The following is a 24,818-nucleotide window of genomic DNA, read 5'->3' as shown; positions in this document are numbered from 1 at the left end:
ATGAGATGATGAGGACCCATGGCAGCATCATAGAAGAGGAGGTGTGTACATGGCTCCAAGGGAAAACAGAGAGGACTTTGCCACAGCCATGTGGAAGAGTGAGGAATCAAGGCTGATGCCCAGGATGCAAGCCTGTGGGGCTGGGAAGAGAATGGCGGGTTCCTCAACACAAACAGGCAATGGTTTGAGGAAAGAGGGAAGATAGCAAACTCTGTTTTGGATGTGCTGAGTTTAAGATGTTCTGCCCAACAGGCCGTAACAAATGTGAAACTAGAGGTCAAGAGGGAGGTTAGGACTGGATAAATAGATCTAAGAATTATCAACTGAATCCATGGGAGCTGATGAGATTCCCCAGGGGAGACACTACAGAGACGTGAAGAAAGCCAACCATGCATGCTGGGAAAACGGGACATAGATAAACGTGTTCTCTCCCCCGCACCCAGTAAGTCAAATGCAGCAAGAAATGGCAGCCAGCAACCAGCTCCACAACTCCCATTTCTAAGTGCTGGGAGGTCGAGGAAACAGGGACAGTTGAAGAGCTGCCCAAACGGGGCCACTGAGGCCCTGAGGACCAGATTACTTACGTCTAACCAGCCAGCAGTCCCACATGAGGAGCAGATGAGGTTGCCTGAGGCCCAATGAGCACTGTTCAATGACAGGGAAATATTGGTCTCGAAGTTTCTTTTAAAATCACACAAACAGTACTGGACGTTGAGACTCAAAAATGCCATCTGGCCTCCCAGTTCTGGACAGGAAAAGCTACTCTGGGCAGACTGGATCTCATTCCTGACCTAGAGATGGGGAAGGTAAGGGCTGGGCCACATTCATTCTCATCTCTCCAAGCAGACGCTGAGTCCTGACATCCAGAAGAAAGGACCTGGAGGACCAGAGTCATGACGGAGGAGCAAGAACTTAGCAACTTTGGACACAGCTCTCCGAGAACCTCTTCCTCAGTGACCTAAAACATGCACCAAGTCAAACTCTGAGCAGAAAGCCAGGGGAAAAAAATCCGCAAGTCCTTCTTCCAACCCGGTGTTTGATAAACCCAAGGTTCCAGGCTCACCGGAGGTAAAACGGATCGTTTTAGTTACTGCTGCTCACGTGTACCCAAGCCTTCGGGGCCTCATTTGAGGTCTTCTTGGCAAAGACACTGCTCTGCCATTTCCTTCTCCAGCTCAGTTTTCTTTTTGTTGTTGCTTGTTTCTGTTTTTTTTGTTTGTTTTACAGATGAAGGAATTGAGACAAATAGGGTTAAGTGACCTGCCCAGGGTCACACAGCTACTAAGTGTATGATTTGAACTCAGGAAAATGACTCTTTTGACTCCAGGCCTTATACTCTAAGCACCATGCCACTTAGCTATTGGTTACATAAAGTTTAAAAGTTTTTGTAAAGACAAATTCAGTGGAGCCAAAATTAGAAGGAAAGCAGGAAACTGAGGGGAAAAAAAGGTCATTTCTCAAATATATAGGAAACTAAGCCATATTTGTAAGAGTCACTCCCTAACTGATAAACAGGATTAAAAAGATAGCTTTTAGAGAAAGAAATCAAAGCTATCAACAGTCATATGAAGAAAATGCTCTAAAATACCAATAATTAAAGAAATGAAAATTAAAATAATTCTAAAGTACTAACTCACAACCATCAGATTAGCTAAGATGACAGAAAATGACAAATGCTTGAGAGGACAGGGGAAAATAGGTACATGAATACACTACTGGTAGACTTGTGAACTGGTCCAACCATTTTGGAGCAATTTGGAGCTGTGCCTCCAAAAGCTGACCATTGGTGCGTACCTTTTGACCAGGTAATACTACTATTAGGTCTACATCCCAAAGAGATCAAAGAAAAAAAGAAAAGGATCTATAGGGACAAAAATATTTATAGCGGCTATTTTTGTAGTGGCAAAATATCAGAAACTGAGAGGCTGCCCATCAATTGGGAAATAGCTGAACAAGTTAGGGCATATGAATATGGCAGTATACCTATTGTTCAGTCACTTTAGTCACGTCCAACTCTCCATGACCCCATCTGGGGTTTTCTTGGCAGAGATACTGGGGTGGTTTACCATTTTCTTCTCCAGTTCATTTTACAGATGATGAGCTAAAGCAAACAGGGTTAAGTGACTTGTGCAAGGTCCCACAACTAGAAAATGTCTGAGTCCAGACTGGAATTCAGAAAGATGAGTCTTCCTGACTCCAGGCCCGGCACTCTATGCACTCTATGCACTATGGCGCCATCTAGCTGCCCCCTAACTGCCCAATGGCAGTTACTACTGTGCTATAAATAAACAAGAATGGATAAATGGATAAATAAATAAATAAGAATCTAAGATATGGTTTCAAAAAAACCTGGGAAGATCTGTATGAACTGACGCAAACTGAAGTGAGGAGAACCAGGAGAACAGTTAACACAACCACTGGTGATTAACGACGCTGATCAATGCAGTGATACACCACAATTCCAAAGAACTCCTGATGAAAACCCTATCCCACTTCCAGACAGAGAACTGATGGACTCAAGAGTACAGACTGAAGCCTCTCCCTCCACGCCCCCCACCCTCTCTGTCTCTCTTTCTCTTTCCCTCTTAATGTGCAAATGTTTTGCATAACTTCATATGTGCAATATGTATCATATTTCTTGCCTTCTCATGGATGGGACAAGTGGTAGCAGGAGGGAGATAATTTAGAATTGAAAATAAAATTTAAAAAAATTTTTAAAGTTCAGTCGTCTCTTCAAGCTTGGTGTCATATAGAGGCGTGATGAGCCTGCCCTCTGGACCTTATTAAGTCAGTGAGGAAAAAGCATGAGGCTCAGTATAAGTCCCTGGGGCATTCCACTGGAGACTTCCAGCTGAGTTCAATGCAATACAATACACATTTATTAAGTACCTACTCTGTGCAAGGCACAGGGGGAAAGAATCAAAAGTCAGACAGGAGCAGAAGGTGCTAAGGAGCTGGAGGAGACAGCAGGGTCAAGAGAAGGGGGTTTAAGGATGGGAGAATCTGGCCATGTTTGTAGGCAGCCATGAAGGAGCTGGGGAGGCAAATGAAAATAAAGAAGAGGGAAATGCTGAGTGAGTTCCTAGAGAAGGGACCATATGGGAACAAGAACATAAAAGGATGACACTGGCGAGAAGGGACGCCACTTCATCCTTCAAGAGCAGCCTCGAAAGAACTCTCCAGTGTTGGGTTTAAGAGTTTTCACTTCATTCTAGAGGCAACAGGGAACCACTGAATCTTCCAGAGCAGGAGGAGAAAAAGGGCATCTCTGTGTTTTAGGAAGCTTATGGTAGCAGACACAGAGGGGAGCCCGGAGATAGGAGGACCAGTCAGGAGGTCATTCAGTCCCTGATGGCTGACCTTAGGGCCCCCACCCTTCAGCCAGTTCTGATGCTGTCTAATTGTACTGCTGGGATTTGATGCCAGCCTTGGAGTCAAAAAGAGCTGCCTTTGATATTCACCAGTTGCATGACCTTAGGCAAGTCACTTCACCCCTTGGGCCTCAGTTTCCCATCTCTCAAACATGGGGGCTCCAAGGCCCCTTCCAGCTCTAAACGTGTTTTCCTGGGATCCTGTCCTCTTCATCTGATCCATAAAATAGCACAAGAGACTCATCAGGCTCTCTGCTAAACATCAGATAAGCTGCACCTGGAGCAGCTGTATCTAGAAAAGGGAGGTCAGTGAGTATAGCCTCACAGGTAGAGGACAGGGGACCTCAGGAAGGACAGAGACTACACTGAAGAAGCTGTAGAATGTCCGAGTGGCAGAGACAGATAAGGAATGTAGCAGCAGTGAGAGTGTGCCCATGGGACCACAGAGATTGGGGATCAGTTCAGGAGCTACAGAACCCGCATGCAAGACAAAGGCCCAGGGGCAGCTAACACAGCCCAAAGGCTCTGTTTCCATGGGTGCCAAGGTTCTGCCCCACACCTAACTGTGACTCCGACCTCCTCAGAGCTCCGTGGTCAGGGAGCCTGCCCATGCAGGCCACCATGGAAGAAACACAAAGTCAGGGAAGGCGGTTTTTAATGTGAGAGTTCCAGCCCTCTATACAGCAGGTCTTCAGCCTGGAGAGCAGCTGAGAAAGTTGGCCAACATACCAAAATTCTGCTTCTGTTTCCTCAACTAAGGAGAATGACCTTTAGAGCAGAATAAGAGAAATACAAGTATTTAACAGTGAACAGAAAAGGAAGACAAGTGAAGAGACGGTAAGATATTGCCTAACTGCCCTCAGAGTCTCCCCTAGACAAAATCAGCAATGTGGCCAACTGGCAGAAGTAGGCAAAAGCACTTCAGCCTCCTAGCAGAGAGGATGGGGAGGGGGCTGGCAGAGTCCAGATGGCTGCATGGATCAATGCAGGAACCTCAGTAAGCTCCTCAGAGCTCTTTCATCTGCTCTACAATGCCATCCCTGACTTGCAGAAAGGCCTAAAGGTGAGAAGATGAGATCAGCATGTGGAAAAAAGCCAGGGGCCACAGCTAAAACATTACCTAGGTGAACAGATCAAGGCCCAAATGGTTTTCCACTGGCTAAAGATATGGTCCATTTTGTATGATAAATTTTGTGTGTATGTGTATGTATATATGTGTATATAAATACACTACTACAGTTAGGTTCCAAAAAGCTGACTGCTGAAGCAAAGTTTGGAGACGCCCTTATCTCAGAGTCATACACAGGCTAAATTAGCCCAGGGGGTTGGGTTGACTCCCTGGCCAGCATGGAAAGGCAGCCAGGAAGCTGGGTCAACCTCCCACTGTATGGTTAGAAATCATGGGAGCCAGAGGGAGGGAAGGAGACACATGGCAGCCTTGGTGCACTCTGACCCTGTCAGAAGACCCCTGGAGGAAAGCATCAAAGAGCCATAAGAAGAGACTCAAAAGTTAAACTGTTTACATTGCTATATGGAAAGATGATACATGTAAGTCCCAAGAACTTTATCATTAGTAGAGTAGTTAGCAGTCTACATAGACAGAGGACTTGAGTATAAAGATCAGCTGTTCTCGTAGAGCCGCTCTCACTAATCATCTGTCTCTGGCTCATTGCCTGCTCAACAACCAGGGCCTCATCACATAATCCCTTCATCCCATATCTTCTCTCCCTTCCTGAAGGAAGCCATATCCATGGCAGGACCTTCCACCTGCTTTCCTCACTCTCTTCTTTACATTTCTGCAATCTCCTTCTGACATCACCCAACTGAAAGTGCTCTCTCATCAAGTCTAATAGTCATGACTCAATCCTTGTCCTTCAGGCCCTCCTCCCTCCATACTCTCTGCTCTCTCCTGGTTCTCTCCCTAACCTCTAATCCTTCCTTTTCATTTTCCTTTCTTAGACCTTCCTCCATGTCCTGCCAGTCACCTGTAGATGAACCACAAGGCTCTATCCTCTCTTCTTCTCCCTATACTTTATCTAGCCTGATATTGTCAGCATCCATCTACAAAAATGATTCTCAGATCTACTAAATCCGTCTTAACCTCTCTATCCACCTGTAGTATCCCATCTCCAACTGCCCTCCAGACAGTTCAAACTGGATATCCTGTAGGCCAGAAACAGGGGCCAGTCACTAACTGTATGGAAAAATCATTTCAATTCATAATTCCACAAATGTTTGTATGCATGTATGTGTGTGTGTGTGTGTATACACACACATATATATAATGTGTGTGTGTATATATATATGTACACACACACACACACACACACACACACACACACACACACACATATATACACATACATATTTTTGTTAATACATCAAGACATTGAAATCAGGACATTTTAATCTGGTTCAGCACATTCAGGCACGTTGTGGGTACCATGGAGCCCCCAGGTCTCTGTTTCATGCCTCTGCTGTAGACTACTTAAATTCAAGATGCCACTCCTTAACTCACCTATTACTGTTGAGGGCACCACTATCTTTCCAGTAACCCAGGCTCAAGACCTTGGTGTCATCCTGGATTCCTCCCTTTCTCTGACTTTCCAGATCCAAGCAGGTGCCAAGGCCTGTCGATGTCACCTCTGAAGCATCTTCTCTAATCCCCCCCCCCGCCCACCTCTGAAAATGCCCCACCCTGATGCAGGTCCTCATCACCTCATGCCTGGACTACTTTCCAGGCATTATTTTTTATTATTTTTTTGGTTAACAAATATTTTATCTCCCTCCTACCTCTCACAGAGAAAGAAAACAAAAAAAACTCTTGGTAACAAATATACACTTATCAAGGAAAACCAATTGATGCACTGTGTCACCTCACAACCAGCCATGGCCTTCTGGTCTGCCTCCCTGCCTAGAGGAGTCGCCACTGCAGGCCACCTTCTGATCAGAAATCTAAGAGATCCTCTCAAAGAGCAGATCTGGTCATGCAAGCCCCTCACCTCCAATCCCTCAATAAAATCTGGTGACTCCCCAACGCTTCAGTCCCAAACAGAAGATCCTCCACTGGGCTTTCAGAGCCTTCCTCCTGCCTTTCAGTTCTCCTGCTGTGTGACTCCTCCAAACAGTCAGCCCACCTTCTGGCTGTGCCCCCTGGCCCTTCTCCCTCAAGCCTCAGTCCTGATCCCACCTTCTCCAGAGGTGCTGCTTTCAGCCAATGGCCAGGGACACCCTTTCCAATTACCTTACATTTACCTGGTACAGACAGTTACTTACATGTTCTCTACCCCAGTAAAACACAAGATCCTCCTGTTTTTGCCCTATTGTCAGAAGCTTGTGTAATGCCTGGCACAAAGTAAGTGTTTACTCAATGTTTATGTGCCAACGGGATGCTGGGAATACATACATTAAAAGCAAAGGGAATTACAGCTTCCAAGAAGCTTACACTCCGATGGGAGGTTGGGGGGGAATGACAGGCAGGGATGGGATGGGGAAATAAAGGCCAACAGCCTGGCACACTTCTTCGCTCTCTTCAGTAACAGTCATGTGGATTTTGTTGCTGTGCCCAAAACTAGACACAGGAGGGGATGGAGAAGCAGACCCAGTGAGTGACAACCAGCAGGGTGCAGAAGCACGCTCTCAAGGTGGCAGGGTGGAGAGAACCAGCCTCTGGGCTTGGACTCAGGATACAAAGAGGAAAGGAAACCAGCACCTGCCCTTAAAAAGTTTATACTGCATTAGACAAAAATTACAGGTACACAGAAAACAAGACAGTGTTACCAGGTCAAAGAGCCAGGTGTAAGTGCTAGGGTTGGAAGTTCAATTCCGTGTGGATGGTCTCAGGCAGGTAAAAGTGGGACTTCTAAATCTTAGAGTTCCTACGAGGCCCTCCAAAAACAGTAGGGAATCGAGAAGGTCAGACCGAGCTAGCTCAGCTAGCTCGGGTATTTCCGCCTCTTCACGGGAGATACGTGATGGGTGGAGCCTCCCTGCTCTCAAGGTTGTCCCAGATTGGACACACCTGTTGTCTCCTAACAGGCTCGGTATTGACATGTAAACTACGCGGCAGAGGGCTTAAGTAGGTTCAGGAAAGCCGGAAAAGCTTTTGGGCGAAGGACCACGTGTGAGCTTACTAGGCTCCTCACTTTCCTCTCTCTTTCTCCCCCCTCCCCCTCTCTCCCCACTTACACTTTTATTCCTAAGCTCTTATTGTAAGATCTTTGCCTCCTTGGGAGATCCCTCTCTCTCTCCCTCCTAAGGAAGAATCCCCTGCACTTGTAACTAGACCCTGAAATAAAGCTCAACCCTTGTTCGACTCTGGAACGTCCTTTCTCTCATATGCGCATCCGGTTTGGCCAACCGAAGACCTCGGAAGCTGAGGTAAGAAGACTCGGGTAGCCCACAGGCCTCTAGGCCTGGCATGTAAGGAGACTGGAAAGGGAGGAGGGGTCAGGTCAGGAAGGGCTCTGAAGGTGAAAGAAGTTTATGTTTGATCCTAGAGGCAATGTGAGCTCCTGGGGTTTACTGAGTGGGGGAGATGAGAGAAGGGGTTGACATGATCAGACCAAAGCTTTGAAGAAATCATTTGGTGACTAAATGGAGGATTACTTGCAGTGGGGGGAGACTGAGGCAGGCAGACCCCCACCCCAACAGCTACTGCAATAATCGAGAGGTGAGGTGATGAAGGCCTACACCAGGGTAGGGGTGCACTCAGGAGATGTTGCAGAGGTGAAATCTACAGGCCCTGGCAACAGCTTGGAGAGGGGAGCAGTGAGACATAATGAGGAGTTCAGGATGATTCCTGGTTGTGAGCCTGAGGGACTAGGAGGAGGGTGGTACCCTCTATAGTACTACGGAAGGTGAGAGGGAAAGCTAATGAGCCTGTTTTAGACATTTTTATGACATCTACTGGACATGCAGCTGGAGATGTGAGACTGAAGGTCAGCGGAAAGGCTAAGGGGGATAAGCAGGTCAAACAACCATCCACACAGGCATCACATAAAGATGCAAGGCCACAAGCCGTTATTAAGAACTTCCTACATGCCAGAGTGTACTAAAGGCAGGGACACTATCAGAATCAAAGGTTAGCCCATTACATTCTCACAAGATAGGAGAGCACACCTCCCACACTCAGGTCCCTCCAGGGCTCTCTCTTTACTCAGCCTCACCCATACTCTTCACTTACCCAAAGAGTAAAAGCTCCTTGAGGACAGACGGCTTGTTTCAGGGAGCCTAACAAATGCTCTGGGGCTTGAGCATCGACAGAGAAGGCCACTCAGAGCATCCCCATGGACCATCTCCGCAGGCCTGGTATGGAGCTCAGGCCCTGAGGAGGAGGGGACAAACACCTCAGGAATGCTGGGTAAACTGGTTCAGCTACATGCTAGGAAACGTGCCCTTAGAGGCCAGCAGAAAGCACTCCACAGTTTGGAGTCAAGTCTGGCAGGAGGCCCCAGCCCCAGCTCTGCACCTCCCTACCCACCCCACATTCACTACCAGAGGACCAAATGTTGGCACTCCACACTTAGAAAAATCTGGGGACAATTCCCCCAGTATTCATTACTGCTGCCTGAGTGCTCTGTTATAAACCAGCTAAAAGAAAGACTATTACTAAGCACCTACCATACCATGAGAAAAGGACAAAAGTCACTCTGGAAAGAGCTCCCTGGAATTACGAAGCGCAGGCTATTTGCCGGCCAGGCCAGCCCCCAGCTGTCCGGACATCCACCCTCTCTCTTCCCCACTGCAGATCAAGCTTTGTTCCTGCTCCCACTCCTCTCCCTCCTGCACATGGCGCCAGGTCAATCTCCCAAACACACAGCCTGTACCCTATGACTTCCAAAGAAAGGGCCTTGGGGTCAAGCCATGTGGACATCAACAGAGTGGAGAAGACTCAGGTGGGCCAGGAGAGTTGCCTTCGAGTATGTGAAAGGTTGTCCTGCTTGACAAGGATCAATCCTGCTCTTCATGGCCCCAAGGGGCAGGACCTGGCAAAGGGGGAAAAAGCTTCCTAGCTGTGACAGCAGCCCCAGGAAGAAGGGCTGCCTGAGGAGCGAGCTAGAAATCTGTGAGCTGAGTGTTTCATGCCTCACTGAAGAGGCAGAGTAGTGGGCATGTGGAAAGAGTAGGACATGGAGTCAGCGACACCTGGATTCAACTCCCAGATGGACTCCCTAGCTCTGTGGCAGGAAAAGACCTGGAGATGCTAAGGGCCTGAAAGAACCAATGGATGACTGGAACCACTGCCCTCCAGAATGCCTGGGAGGATTATTAGAAAATGCCACAGAAGCAAAGACTTTTCATTTCAGCCACTAATCTTGTGTTCAATTCTTGGCAATCTTTGAATTTGTTATTAAAGGGATGTCCTCAGCATGTTGGTGACGAGCTATGGACAAGAGCCCTCCCCTGCCCTGGGGCCCTTCTCCAACACCTTTCACCAACTCCACAAACTCAAGGAAGTCCCTTTGCCACAAGATAAAGCCAACTCCCTGGCCTGGCAGTTCAAGTCTCTTCAGCCCAACCCCTCCCTGGCTTTGTAGCAGTCCTTCACACTCACATGCTACTCACAGAGTCACAGAATTTGAGAGCTGGAAGGGATGTGAGTAGCAGCTAGTCCAATCCATGCGCCAAAAGATGGTCTACAATGACATCCCCAAGGTTCCTTGGACATGCGGCTCCACTTCCCAGCTCTGGGCCTTACCCATTCTCACACCCCACAGCCAGCACTCCGAGTGCTATCCCCTATTTGTTCTGCACGTGTCTTGTATGGGCCAGTTATTTCTATGTTGCTCTTTGGCACATGAGCGCCTTGAGGGCAGCTCAGCAGAGGAGGCCCTGCACCAAAGCCTGCTGACTAAGGACTAAGGGCAGGTCAGGAGCAGCCCCCACCCACAGCGCCAGGGTTTTCACACCTGATATCTGATTTTCCTAAAACAGGTAAATCTCTGACACCTGGAACTAATGAGACACTCACAAAGATGAAGCTTTTTCCTTTTTAAAAATATTAAGATACAAGGCATATCATTGTAAAAACTACATTAAAACCTCAGCAAAGCACAAGGCTGGCTTCCACACATCCAGCCCTGTCCAGGGAAGATACCCTTGGAAGAATCCTTCCCTGGGAAAGGTGACTCAGGTTATCCAAAGTCTTGAAGAGATTTTTTACTCCAGCATCTTCTTCCTGAGGTGAGTGTGGCCTCCCACAGACTCAGAATCCCAGAGCCCAATATGATCTGAAGAGGCCACAGTGGTTCAGGGTCCAAGGCATTCAGTCAGGATCCACAGTACATCAGGCTGAGCGGGCAGAGCAAGCCAGAGAAGGCAGATACAGCAGCCTTCAGGCAGTTCAGGGATGAGCAAGGCATGGGATTACCTAGGGAGGCTGGGAAGCCACTTTGCCAAACCAGGAGCCCAGAGATTGTCCTGGGCCCTGAGTACTGAGTCAAAGAAGGAGGGTGTGGAGAAATTACAGCTAATCACTAGCATTTAGAGAGAGCTTTCAGGTTTGCAAAGCATTTTACAAATAGCTCATTCTATCCCCAAAAGCCTGGAAGGTAGGTGCTTTTTAAAAAGGGAGCCTGGGCATGATAAGACTCTGCAATGCTGCCCAGTGCAAGAGAAGAGGACCCGGCTCACTCCCACCCCACCCTGCCCCAAGGTCCTGCCTCCTGGGCCCAGAGGGCTGCCAAAAGCAGGAGCCCAAGGCCAAATGGAGCTTACAGGGGTCTTTCTCAATGAGCTCAGTGCCTATCTCTGGGCCCCTCACCCCTGAGTGACCACACACAGAGACTGGACTCCTTTAAAATTGTGGTGACTGGAGAGCCTAGCTCCCTACGTTCCCCACAACCACCCCACAGAGGGGGAAAAAAATCATTAAACCCAAAGTCATAAGGCAATGCTGAAGAACTCAGGCACACTCACCAGGCCAGCTGTCAGTGACGGGGCCGACTGCCCCAAGGACTGGTTTCTCATGCGGACAAGGTTGGAGGCTTCCCCTGAGCACTGCCAGGCTGACTGTCCCAAGCCACTCTGCCCTCCACTGGACAACGGCAGCAGCTGCTTGCCTACAAGGGGAGAATCATTACAGCCTGATAAAGGGTCTGAGACAGATCCTACCTTAAAAAACCCAAAGCCTGAGGGGTGGGGGGAGGCATGGCCCCAAAGAGCCTATGAGTAACACATTCAAGAAAAAGGTCCAAATTAGGCATGTGGCTGGGACAGGAAGCTAGACAGAGAGCTGCGGGCTCACAGGAACCCAGAGAACAGGACTCAGTAAACTTCCTACCACAGAGTCCTGGTCTGGATGGGGCTGTCCTGAGCTCAGGCCAACGAAGACCTCTACAGTCCCCAGGAGCAGGCACACCAACAGTGTGCCAACCCAGTTCTGAGTGAGGCCTGAGCTATCAGCAGGGGTGCCCTCTCTAGCCAGTCAGGAAACCTTGGAATGATCCTCCCTAGGAGCCCTTTTCTCTTTTCCAAGGGAGCGCCTCATTTGGCCCACAAGTATCTCTTACAATCCCACTTTACGCCAGGAAGCATGCTGGTTGCTGGGGGCACCACAAAGTTGCCTGGCCCCTTTATGCCAGAGCCTTTCAGAAGCATCTCTCTGACTCATCGGTCCAGCACTTGCTTTGCACAGTATGACCACACACCCACTGGCCATGGGGGCTGCCCCCTGCAGCAGGGGAGGGGCCACTCACCAAGGCAATCCCTGGGCCTAGGCCATAATCAATGTCACGCCATTGATATGGCATTTCCTCATCTTTAAAATGGGGGTGTTTATACTGGCCCTGTCTGCTTCACAAGCCATTTGTAACATGACAGGGTCAGGCTGGTGTGAGCCCATGGGTAGCTGTGGTTGCAATGACACAAACAAACATAACATCAGTCGTTACCTGGTGTTTCTCTTGGACAAAGTTATTCTGTGTACATGTCTCCATTGCCTAGAATAATACCTAGCACACAGTAGGCACTTAAGTAATGCTTGTGGAGTGATGTGTATATGCAGAGGCTCCCTGCCAAGAGAACATAAGCTCCCTGAACTCAGAGACTGCCCCTTTTAGTCTCTGTATCCCCAGTGACCAACACGGTGCCTGGCAGATGGCAGGTACAGAATGAATGCGTGCTGATTAACTGACTGACAGAAACATCTGGAAACAACTTTGACAACCAACTGGTCAGCCCACAAGATCACACCTTCCCTCCCTCCCCATGGAATCCCTCAGGAGGCCAGAACAAATGAAAATCCACCTTTGGCAATGCCTCAACTTCCCCAGCCAATATGGGGGAGAATCAGAAAGGTTTAAACCTCCCCCCTACCCCCTGTCCCAGCCTATCTGACAAATAAGTAGAGTGAAGGGACTTGCTAGTCTAAGATCATATGCCTAGCTGGGAAAACAGCTGGGATGCCAAGTGAGGTCCTCAGGCTTCCCTGGTCAGAAAGCGCCCCTAGACCCTACACAACGAGCAAGAAAGGCAAGATCGAGGGTCCCTCCCCTCCCCAAGAGAAGCTGTACTCAGCCAAGGTTCCTCATCTGTCCCAGGTACCAGGTGCTCTCAGTCTGTCCCACCTGCACCTGAGGCTAATGAGAGCTGACTGCTGAAATTCAGAGACAGCCAGACAGCAGAGGAGAAGGAGCACTGGACTCAGGGTCAGAAGGTCCAAATTCAAATGTGACCTCACAGAGATGCTAGCTGACTTCCCTGGAGAACTCACTCTGCCTCAGTTTTCTTATCTGTAGAATGGGAACAACAGCACCTCTCTCCCTCATTTGTGAGCATCAAATGAGTCTTTATAAAAGCCGTTTGCAAGCCTTGACAGAAATGCTGGCCACCGTCACTATCTGACTCAGCCCAGCATGCTCTCCCCACCAGGTTTCTCTCTGCAGGAGCCCTCTGGTAGTCCCCCAGCCATCTCTGCCTTCTGAGATTTTCTTCCAGCTATCTCGAAACTAACTAGTTCACAGCTGGCTACTGAGAGACTATCTCCCCACTGGAGCAGCGAGCTTCTTCTTTGTTTTGCCAACGTTTATTAGCACAGACCTGGCACATAGGTGCTTATTAAAGGCTTTGTGACTAGTCAGTTGATTTAAAGATGACACAAGTACTTCAGGGAAACTCACCAGGGGACTCTAGTGCCAACCACAAGACTCACCTGACAGAGACAGGGCTGTGGCCAGGCTCCCCCGTCCCCGGAGTTTGCCATCGTCCTGACTCAGCTGCCGATGAAGCTTGGCTTTTCCACTTGAGGAGAACAGGTCAGGATTGCTGAGCTTCCGAAAGAATAAGGGGCTGGGTCCTCTGGCTGTCACATCCTGTTGGAGAAACAGCAGCACAGAGGTCTTAGCGCCACACTCTGCTGGGAAGAATGAGAGTCCTACTGTCCTGCATCAGTATCAATATGGATCATGCCCACGTCCCAGTCCCTGCCCTGGGGCCAGAAGGTGACTCACTTTTGTCACTGTACCGCTCTAGTCTAGCACAAAACCTGGCTCACAGTAGGTATTTAAATACCACTTGCTGAATTGAACTGAAGCAGATAGGTACCCTGCAGTGGGGCATGTGCTACACTAGATGGATCAGGACTTGGAGAGATCCAAGGAAGAACACCTGTCCTTAACAACAAAGACTGGGGCCCAGGGAGGCAGCTGGTCTTGGGACAGGGTCAGAAAATCCTCTTTGGTGATTGTTTTGGTTATTTAATGAATAGCCCTGTCCCCCTGACAATCCTGTGCTGCAATCAGTGCAAGTTCTGATGCTTCCACACTAAAGAGGGGGAAACTGAGGCCTAGAAGCTACATGGTACACCACAGGACTCAGAACTAGCAGGTATCATCAGGCCCCAGATACCACCCTGGCCCCTCACTGCAAAGCGACATCTTCTCCCTACTCCAACAGCTGTTGGGTGGTGAGGAAGCTGTCCTATTCCTTTGTTTTAAAAGCTCCTGGCTAGGCACCTTCCACATAGCTAGGAAACCAGGGCTGCCAAGTAAGATCAACAATACCTCTTCATCTGCCCATGGCCCAGAGCACTAAGAAAAAGCCCAACATTGGGCAGAGCTGTCAAAATCTCCCTTTGTAGCCTAGCAAAATGTGAAACTTGAAAGTGAAATGTGCAAAAGTGTTTCGGCTCCAGACCTAGGATCCAGAGTCACAGGAAATGCATGAGCAGACCTCCCTTTAATGTTCTGCCAATCAAACCACCAAAGAGATTCTTTACAGAACGAGATAAAATAATAACAATATTTACTTGGGGGAACAAGAGAGCTAGAATGTCAATAATGAAAAAAAGACAAGAATGAAGGGAAGCAATAGCCAGGTGTATTAGAAAGCAGCAAAACCACTTGGTACAGAAAAAGAGGAAGAATCAGAAAGGAAACTCAATAACCCAGTGTATCTGAGAACCTTAGTGCAGTAGAGGTCTGGACATGTGCAAAGCCCATCAGCGTGCCTGACTAACAGAAGCTTTCCAAATACTGGGTTGGGAGAGATGAATTCCCAGAGTAGCTTGATGCTATAAAAAGGGAAGCACTCTGGAGGTAATGGAGCACCTTGAGTACAGTGGGCTGACCCTGGGAGGAAGAGTGGGACCTCTGGCCTCAGAGCCATTCCAAAGAGCATCTCAGCCCAGCCAGGCCTCCTTTGCTCCTGACAGTAAGAGAGTAAGTAGCTAAGGCCTTCCTCTGCTTGGAGCCTATGGGACCCCAAGAAACAGCCTGTTTGACTGAGGTGGAAGAAGGGGAATCTCTAGCCTTGTAAGTATCTAAAGGGTCAGACCCTGGCAAGTGCCCATGCCAGGTTTTGTATATAGTGGGGCATGGGAGCAAGGACTGACCTTTAGGAACAACACCTGAGACCAAGGGCTCATCTGACCATCTTTCTGCATCTGGACACAAATTTGGTGAGGCCAATGCCAAGAAGGATCTGAGAGCTAAGTTATAAGGGCACAGCGCCAGAGGCCAAAGTGGGAGAGGGGGGAGTATGCTCTGGGAAATATTGAGGAATGTTTGTTCTGAAGTAACTATCCCTCTGTAAAAGCCAATGGATATTAAGTGATCAAATGGAACTGAAGGGCTAGGGCCTGGCACCTTATAACAGAGGGAGCAAAGCTAGTGGAAGCTCAGGACAAGACAGAAAATATTCTCCTCAAGTACTCCCTAGGACCCTAAGGGGCAGATAGAGCGGCCTGGACAAAGCACATATACTACATTCAACTACCTAGCCTGAGAGCAACACCTTATACCAAGTCACACAATAAATTCAAAATGAATACATGAACTGAGTATTAAAGATTATCATTAAAAGATTAAGCTGATTATAGAGTTTTCACAGCAATAGGTAAGCGATATATTCTTAGATGACAAGACAGAAGCAATTATAAATGATAAAACAATTTTGATTTGGAAAACTTTTGCAGAACCAAAATTTATGCTCCTATGATAAGGAGAAAAGCAGTCAAAATGAGAAAAAAAATATTTGTATCAAATATTTCTCATAAGGGCTTAATGGCCAAGATATATATAGAATATGACCAAAAGCCAGTCTCTAATAGAAAAGTGATCCAAGAATATGAACAATTCTAAAAGAGAATAAATGCATTGGCTGTCCCCAGTGCCTGAAATTTCATCTTTCTCCCCAACTCCTGGCTTCTCTCCAAGTCCCAACTTGAGGGACTTTTAACCCTTTTAACCCCTTGAGGGTTTTAACCCCTCCTTCCACAAGAAGCTTTTCCTGGTCCCCATTAATGCTAGTAGCTTCCCTCTGTTGATTATCTTCTACTTATCCTGTGAATAGCTTGTTTGTACAGAGTTTTTGTGGTCTCCTCCATTAGACTACTCTTTGAAAGCAGAAACTATCTTTTGCCTTTGTTTGCATCCCAGCCTAGCACAGACAACAAATCCTGAAACAAAACAGGTTGACCAACTATTAAGAGCCATATGAAAGAATACTCAGAATCATGAACAATAAGAAAAACGTAAATCAAGTTTTTAGGATTTCTCTCCCTGCCCAACAAATAGATAAAGTGAACAAAAGATGGAAATAGTCAAGGCTAAACAGGAGGTGGAGGGTCAGGCAGACTAATGCATTGTTGGTGGGAACAGTCAATTAATACAACCTTCCAGGAAAGTTGTCTGTAATTATGCAAAGAAAGTGACCAAACCACCCATAATATCTCTTGACCCAGAGATCCCACTGCTGACATATACCCCAAGGAGATTACTAACCTCCTTTGAACTGGCTTAGGAAGATTGTGAGGATCACCTGGCAGGATAAGGTACCAGACACTAAAGTCCTTGCTCAAGCTGAACTGCCAAGTACTCAAACTATGCTTCAGAGAGCCCAACTCCAATGGGCTGGCCATGCTGTTCGAATGCAAAATGTACGCTTGCCAAAAAGACTATTTTATAGAGAACTCGCATGGGGCAGGCAATCACATGGTGGCCAGAAGAAACGATACAAGGACACTCTCAAGGTGTCTCTCAAGAACTCTGGATTTGACTGTGCAACGTAGCAGACACTGACACAGGACCGCTCAGCATAGCATGCTGTGCTCTTTGGGCAAAGCATAATTGAGACAGCACAAAGTAACCACAGGATGCGCAAATCTGGGATATCCACCCCAAATATTCACACGGACTATCTGTGCTCAACCTGTGGTAGAGCATTCCGAGATCGTATTGGTCTGATCAGCCACAGTTGGACACAGTGACATTTCACTTTATCATGGTGATGTCATTTTGGTCCTCTTTGAAGACAAAGGACAACAACCAACTACTGACAAAAAAGTTTGATGTACACCAAAATAGCTTTAGCAATACTTTTTGGTAGCAAAGAACTGAAAAAAGTCCATGCCCATCAACTGGGGATGGACTAAACAAATGGTGGTACAAGAATGTAACGAAATCTTACTGTGTTGTAACAAATGACAAAGATAATGAACACAGAGAACTCTAGAAAGATTTCCATACGAACAGATGCAAAGTGTAGTAAGCACAAACAGGAAAACAACACACAAAATGGCTGCAACAAAGTAAATGGAAAGAACCATCAAACAACTGAAACTAAATGCTTCCAAAGTATAAAGAACAAGCTTGGCACCAAAGAGACGTGAAAAGACACCTCCCCCGGTTACTTTTCAGAGGTGGGAAGCCTCTGGGTATAGAATACTGTATATAAACTTATTCTTCCACAATATTTTATGTTTTTGCTAAGTTTTTATTTTTACTCTAATTCTTTATTATAATAAGTGGCTACCTAGGAGGGAAAAGAATATAAGGATAAAATCTGGGAGATGTAAAGAAGAGACACTAATAAAACTTTTTTTAAAAAATGCATCTCCCTCCTTTCATTGAAGAGGTAGGCAACTAAGGGTATGGAACGCTGTACATACCATCAAATAGTACAATCTTTTGTTATAAGAAAAGAGTCCTCAGGTGGGGTCAGGGAACATATCTGAAATGAATGGGACACAAAGCAAGAGACATCAAAAAATTTTGTTTTAAACGGGTCAAACAAAAAAAATCAATGTCATCTCTGCCTCTATCCAAATTACTGATCAAAAACATTACAAAAGACAGAATTACGCAGAGAAACTTGGAACCCTCCTCATGAGAGTGTTCTTCCACCTGGACATTGAGGGATAAATGACTCCTCTCTCCAGTTCTGGTCATTCAGCCCTAGGCACATGCTCCGAGGGAACCTAACTGGACTTTTGTCCAGTCTGTATTTCTCCATCTTTTCTTCAACAAAAACAGGATATTTGATCAGAAAAATATGCTAAAAATCTAGATAAACATTGTGTTAATGATAACCTCACATACAAGGCAGCTAAGTACTCAGATTAACTGCAATGACCAATCTGGGCCTCAGAGAACCTTCCTTCACTAGGGAGAAAGGCGGGAGATTACAGGTTGGGGAAGAGGGGTCTACCACTCAGTCAAAGACACAATCAATCAGTTCTGAGCAAAAATTTTTCTTTCCTATAAGGTTCAATAATGGATTGGCTGGAAGGTTGGGCATAAAAAAAAAAGGAGTCAACGACAAAGCTTTTTAATGAATGGTTTAAAATAAGAGATGAAAATTAAATAAATTCAACACTAACCAGTTAAATTTGGGTAAGTTATGTCTATAGAAATCTACTCCCAGGCCAATTAAGCAATTCTTTCCAAAGAAATGAGGTAAGACTGTTATGGCCTATTCTGGGTGAAGCCCTTTCTTTGTGATCACACTTTCTTGTTTCTCTATGATCACTAACCACCCTCTTGGGGCCTCTAGGTGGTGCCATAGTATGTAGAACACTGGGAGCCTGGAGGCAAGAAGATTCTTCTTAGGAAAATGAAATCTGGCCCCAAACACTGACTACCTGTGTGACCCTGGGCAAGTCACTTCACCCTGTTTACTTCAGTTTCCTTATCTGGAAAATGAGCTGGAGAAGGAAATGGCAAACCCCTCCACTCTCTTTGCCAAGAAAACCCCAGATGAAGAGTCAGACACAACTAAATAACAACCATCCTTTTCTAAAAGGTTGCCAAGAATCCAAGTCAAACTCACTGACTGCAGTCTACAGACTACTCTCACTCCTTTTTTTGAAAAGTGAAGTGACCCTACTCAGCATCACAGTGGTCACACCCCAGCAACCATGTCAAAGTGACTAGCATTGATCTTGGCACCACCTATTTCTGTTCAGAAATCTTACAACATGGGAGTGTGGAGATCATTGCTAATGACCAAGGAAACTGAACCACCCCTTCACTGACACAGAATGATTGATCAGTGATGCTGCAAAGAATCAAGTTGCAGTGAATCCCACCAACAGTCTTTGATGCCAAATGTCCGACTGGTCACAAATTTTATGGTGCAGTTGTAAGTCAGACATCAACCACTGGCCTTTCACTATCATGAACAGCCAAAGGTTCAAGTAGAGTACAAAAGAGAGACCAGAAGTTTCTATCCAGAAGTAGTGTCTTCTATGGTCTTGACCAAGATGAAAGAAATGCTGGAGCTTCCTTGGGAAGACCCTCACAAATGCTGTCATCACAGTACCAGCCTACTTCAACAATCTCCAACATTAGGCCACCGAAGATTCTGGAAACATCACTGGGCTCAATGCGTTCTGAATCATCAATGAGCCAACTGCTGTGGATATTGCTAATGGCTTGGACAAAAAGGTTGGTGCTCTTTGACTTCTGAGGTGGGACTTTCGATGACTCCATTTTTATTACTGAAGATGGCATATTTAAAGTCAAGCCCACAGCTGGGAACACCCACTTGGTTGGGAAGGACTTTGACAACAGCATTGTCCATCACTTCATTGCTGAGTTCAAATGAAAACACAAGAACATCAGTGAGAACAAGAGGGCTATCCATCGCTTGTGAACATACAAAGCACATCCTCTCTTCCAATGCCCAAGCCAGTACTGAAATTGAGCCCCTTTAGAAAGGCAATGATTTCTCTACTCTATCACTCAGACCTGTTTTGAACAGCTGAATGCTGACCTCCGCCTTTTCCCTTGTGAAAAAGGCCCTAAGAAACACCAAGCTAGATAAATCACAGACTCATGACGTCGTCTTGGTAGTGGTTCCACTTGGATCCCCCAAATCTGTAAACTTCTGCAGGATTTATTAAGTGGTAAGGAGCTCAGCAAGAGCATCAATCCTGATAAAAACTGTCCAGGCTGCCATTCTGTCTGGAGACAAATGAGAATTTGCAGGCCTCGCTGCTGTTGAACGTCATTCCTCTTTCCCTCGAACTGAAACTGCCAGTGGAGTTCTGACAGTTCTTATCAAACACAGTACCACCATCCCCAGCAAGCAGACACAGACTTTTACCAGATAACTAGTCTGGTATGTTTATTCAGATTTATGAAGGTGAGAGTAGTGACAAAAGATAACCACCTGCTTGGCACGTTTGAGCTCACAGGGAACCCCCCCACCTTGGGGCATCCTCAATGTTTCTGGTGTGGATAAGAGCACAGGCAAGGAGAACCATCACCAGTGACAACTGTCTGAGCAAAGAAGACAGTGAGCATATGATCCAGGAGGCTGAGAAATACAAAGCTCAAGATGAGAAGCAGAGAGATAAAGGTGTTTGCCAAGAATTATTTTGAATCTTATGCTTTCAACATAAAGGTAACCTTAAAGGATAAGAAACTCCCAAGGCAAAACTGGTGATAAAGACAAACAAAAGATCCTCAACAAATGTAATGAAATAATCAACTGGCTGGATATGAACCAGAATGCTGAGAAGGAAACATTTGAGCAACAGCACAAAGACCTGGAGAAGGTGTGCAACCTCATCACTCCTAACCTGTAGCACAGTGTAAGGGGTGTGCCAGGAAGCATGCCTGGTGGAGCAGCCCCAACATCAAAGAGTAGACTACACCCATGAGAAGAAAGAGCATTCCATACATGCTTTCCAAAAGTGAAGGACTCCAATTTATAGCCAAGGCAGTAGCAGCTTAAAAAAGAACATTTCAACTATTGTGTAAATTTGGGCATTCTGAGTACTTGAATGAGGAGAGAGAGAGAGAGAGAGAAGTGAACATTACATTTTATCAGTTCTTGTCCTCTAGAATAAAATCTATTTAAAACTGGCACTGTCAAAAAAAAAAAAAGTAAGATGACTTTTGCCCTTCTCCAGTGTTTTTTTAAATTTTTTTTGAAATTTATTATTTATTTTAAATATTCTTTACTTTTTAAACTTTGAATTCCAAATTCTCTCTCTCCTTCCCACTTCTCCCTTCCACTGAGAAGGCAATCAATGACATCAATTACACATATGAAATCATACAAAACACAATTCCATATCAGTTATATTTCAAAAAAAAAAAGCAAGAAAAGTAAAGAAGGTGAGAAAATTATATTCCAATTTGCCCTCAAAATTCATGAGTTGCCTCTGTAGATGGACAGCATTTTTTCATCATGAATCCTTGGTGTTACCTTGGATCACTTTATGGATCAGAGTAGTCAAGTCTTTCATAGATGATCATCATTACAACATTGCTGTTACTGTGCACAACGATCTCCCGGTTCTTCTCACTTTACTTTGCATCAGTTCATATAGTGTTGCCATGTTTTTCTAAAACCACCACCTTCGTCATTTCTTAAACCACAATAGTAGTCCAGCACAATCATATAACACAATTTATTCAGCCATTCCCCAATTGATGAGTATTCCCTCAATTTCCAATTCTTTGTCACCACAAAAAGAGCTGCTATAAATATTTTTTTGCATATAGGTATTGTTCCTTTTCTTTGATTGTTCTGGGATCCAGACCTAGTAGTAGTATTGTTAGGTGGAAAGGTATGAACGATTTGAAAGTCTTTTGAGCCAAGTTCCAAATTGTTCTCCACTACTCCATCAACAATTCATTAATGTATCTATTTTTCCCTCATCCCCTCTAGCATTTATCATTTCTGATAAATATGGGATGGTACCACAGAATTATTTTAATTTGCACTTCTCTATTCAGTAGTGATTTAGAGTATTTTTTTTCATGACTGTAACTTTGATTTCTCCTGAAAACTGCCTCTCTATATCCTTTGATCATTTATCAATTGGGGAATGGTTCTTTTATAAATCTGACTCAGTATATATTTGAGAAATGAGGCCTTTATCGGAGAAACTTGTCATAAAAATGTTGAAATTATTTCATTGTCTATGGCAGGGCTTCTTAAACATTTTCCACTCTCAAGCCCTTCAAACACATCCTAAACCGTGGGTCACAACCCACAGTTTAAGAAGCACTGGTCTATGGTACCTTTTAGCAAAGTATAGTTTTCCTGATAGCAAAATGATCTAGAGAAAGAAATGACAAACCACTCCAGTATCTCTGCCAAGAAAACCCTAAATGGGATCACAAAGAATCAGACATGACTGAAAACAACTGAACAACAAACAACAAAGCTTCCCTTATTATTCCTTTTAATTAGCTCTATTTTTCCTTTTGCTTTGTCTGAGCTCATGACTGCTACTCAAGCCTTTTTTTTAGTTTAGCTGAAGCAGATTAGTTTCTGCTCCAGTCTCTTATTTTAACTCCACGAGTAGTCTTTCTGTTTCAAGAGTGTCTCTCGTAAAAAACAACATATTGTTGGATTCTGGTTTCTATTACATTTTATCTGCTTCCATTTCATGAGTGAGTCCATCACATTCACATTCACAGTTAGGATCACTGTGTTTTCCCTCCACCCCATTTTCTTCTCTCTTTTTATCTTATCCTTCCTCAAAAGTCTATTTTGCTTCTAACCACTACATTCTTTAATTTGTCCTTTTTTTCATTCCCCCTCCCCTTCCTCTTATCTCCTCTTCCATTTTCCTATTTGGTAAGTTACACTTCTATATACAACTGAATGTGTATGTTATGTTCATACATATTCTTTTTCCCTCTTTGAACCAATTCTGATAAGAGTGAGGTTCAAGCATTGCCTGCCACCACCACCCCATTTTCCCCTCCACTGCAGAAGTTCTCTTGCACACCTCTTTATATGAGAAAGTTTTTCCCTCCTCTCCTTGCTCCCTTCTCCCAGGGTATCCTTCTTTCTCAAACCTTCATTTTTTTTTGGAGGTGGTATAACTGACTCACATCCATGCTCTCTATGTAAACTCCTTTTAACTGCCTAATACCAAGAAAGTTCCTAGGAGTTCTTTCATCTTCCTACAGAGAAATGCAAACAGTTTAGTTTTATTGAGACCCTTATGGTTATTCTTCCATGTTTACCATTTTATGATTCTCTTGAGTCTTGCATTTAAATGTCAAATATTTTATTCAGCTCTGGTCTTTTCATGAGAAATGTTTGAAAATCCTCTATTTTATGAAATACTCATTTTTTTCTCCCTGAATGATTACGATCACTCAGTTTTGCTGGGGCAGTTATTTTTAGCTGTAATTCTATTTCCTTTGCCTTCCAGGATATCATATTCCAAGCTCTCCACTCCTTTAACGTGGAAACTGCTACATCTTGTGGGATCCTGACTGTGGCTACACAATAGTTTACTTGTTTCTTTCTGGCTATTTGAAGTATTTTTCTCTTTAACCTAGCAAGGCTGGAATTTGGCTATAATATTATTGGAAGTTTTCATTTTGGGATCTCTCTAAGGTGGATTTTTTTTCTTTTCTACTTTACCCTCTAATTCGAGGATACTGAGGCATTTTTCCTTGATAATTTCTTATGAAATATGAAGTTTAGGCTCTTTCTTTGATCATGACTTTCAGGAGGACCAATAATCTGCTATCTACTTTTCAGGTTAGTTGTTGTTTGTCAGATGAAACATATTTTCTTTTTCTTTTTTTTATTCTTTTGACTTTTTGTTTCTTAAAGTCATCTTCCCCAGCATTAAGAAAACTCCCAGCAAGCACGTGACGTATATAAACAATACTTTCACTGGCACCATGCTCTCACCATTCGGGGTCTTTTGTCCTGCCTTGCAGATGACAAATTGCCTCACACTGGGAAATGCTTGTCCATGCCCTCCCATAAATACTCCACGGAGGATCTACTCCATTTGCTGAGACTTTCCTCACGTGCTCTTGACATCTCAAGGGAAATAATGGGGAAGAAAAGAGAAAAGGAAAGGAAAGGAGACTACCAGTAACGAATGTCAAATTATACCACAAATCAATAATCATCAAAATGATTTGGTAATGGCTAAAAATACAAAGATCAATCAGTGGACCAAATGAGGTAGATAATATATCAAAGCAAATAAACTAGTGTTTAATAAACATACAAGCCCCAACTATTGGGACAAGGACTCACAAATGGAGCAGAAGTCTGACAAAAAACAAACCTAACCTTTCAAATCATGTAGCAAGAGAAGTGCAAAACAGATTCATGACTTAGATATAAAAAGAGAATCAAGGATCATTACCTTTTAGATCTGTGGATACAGAAAGAGTTTATGACCAAACAAGGAATAAGAGAGTATCAAAGATAAAATGGATAATTTTGACTATTTTAAAAAATTTCTGCACAAACAAAATCAATGCAATTAAAATTAGAAGGCAAACAGGAGGGTAGAAAATTTTTATGATGAAAATCTCATTTCCAAGACATGGAAGGAAACTAAAGAATAAGAGCCATTCTCTACTTTGAAATGGTCAAAGGATATGAACAGCCAGTTTTCAAAGGAAGAAATCCAAACCTCTGAAAGAAAACTGCCCCAAATCACAAATAATGAGAAAAATCAAATTAAAACAAACTTTGACATTCTACCTCGCACCCATCAGCCTAGCAAAGAGGACAAAAAAAGAAAATAACAAATGCTGGAGGGGCTGTGGGAAAAGTCACACTGATGATCTGTTGATGGAGCTGTGTGACTTGGTCTAGGCATTCTGGAAAGCAATTTGAAATTATGTCTCCAAAGTAATTAAACTGGACTTACCATTTGACAGTAATGCTACTACTAAGTCTCTACCCAGAGAGATCAATGAAAGAGGAAAGGGACACAAA

The 24,818-nt window shown here is 44.8% G+C and overlaps 1 protein-coding gene across 21 annotated transcripts in view; it reads right to left on the bottom strand.

Moving 5' to 3' along the window:
• Positions 1-24,818, bottom strand: part of MAST2 (microtubule associated serine/threonine kinase 2) — a 159,158-nt gene that overhangs the window by 121,549 nt on the left and 12,791 nt on the right. For 20 of the 21 annotated variants that reach the window (XR_011975787.1, XM_072649282.1, XM_072649270.1 and 17 more), the window contains exons 2-3: positions 13,525-13,684; positions 11,292-11,434 (exon numbers count right to left, since the gene is read on the bottom strand). Coding sequence is in view for 20 of the 21 variants with exons in the window: in XM_072649282.1 (XP_072505383.1) it covers positions 11,292-11,434; positions 13,525-13,684 (303 nt within the window). In the remaining variant the exon portion in view is untranslated. Of the gene's footprint in view, positions 1-11,291; positions 11,435-13,524; positions 13,685-17,760; positions 17,779-24,818 lie in introns of those variants that run through there. The other variant, XM_072649280.1, reaches the window with a different exon arrangement.

This window comes from Notamacropus eugenii, chromosome 2 (assembly GCF_028372415.1).
Source record: "Notamacropus eugenii isolate mMacEug1 chromosome 2, mMacEug1.pri_v2, whole genome shotgun sequence".
NCBI classification, from domain to species: Eukaryota; Metazoa; Chordata; class Mammalia; order Diprotodontia; family Macropodidae; genus Notamacropus; species Notamacropus eugenii.
This window is presented reverse-complemented; position numbering and strand designations above follow the sequence as displayed.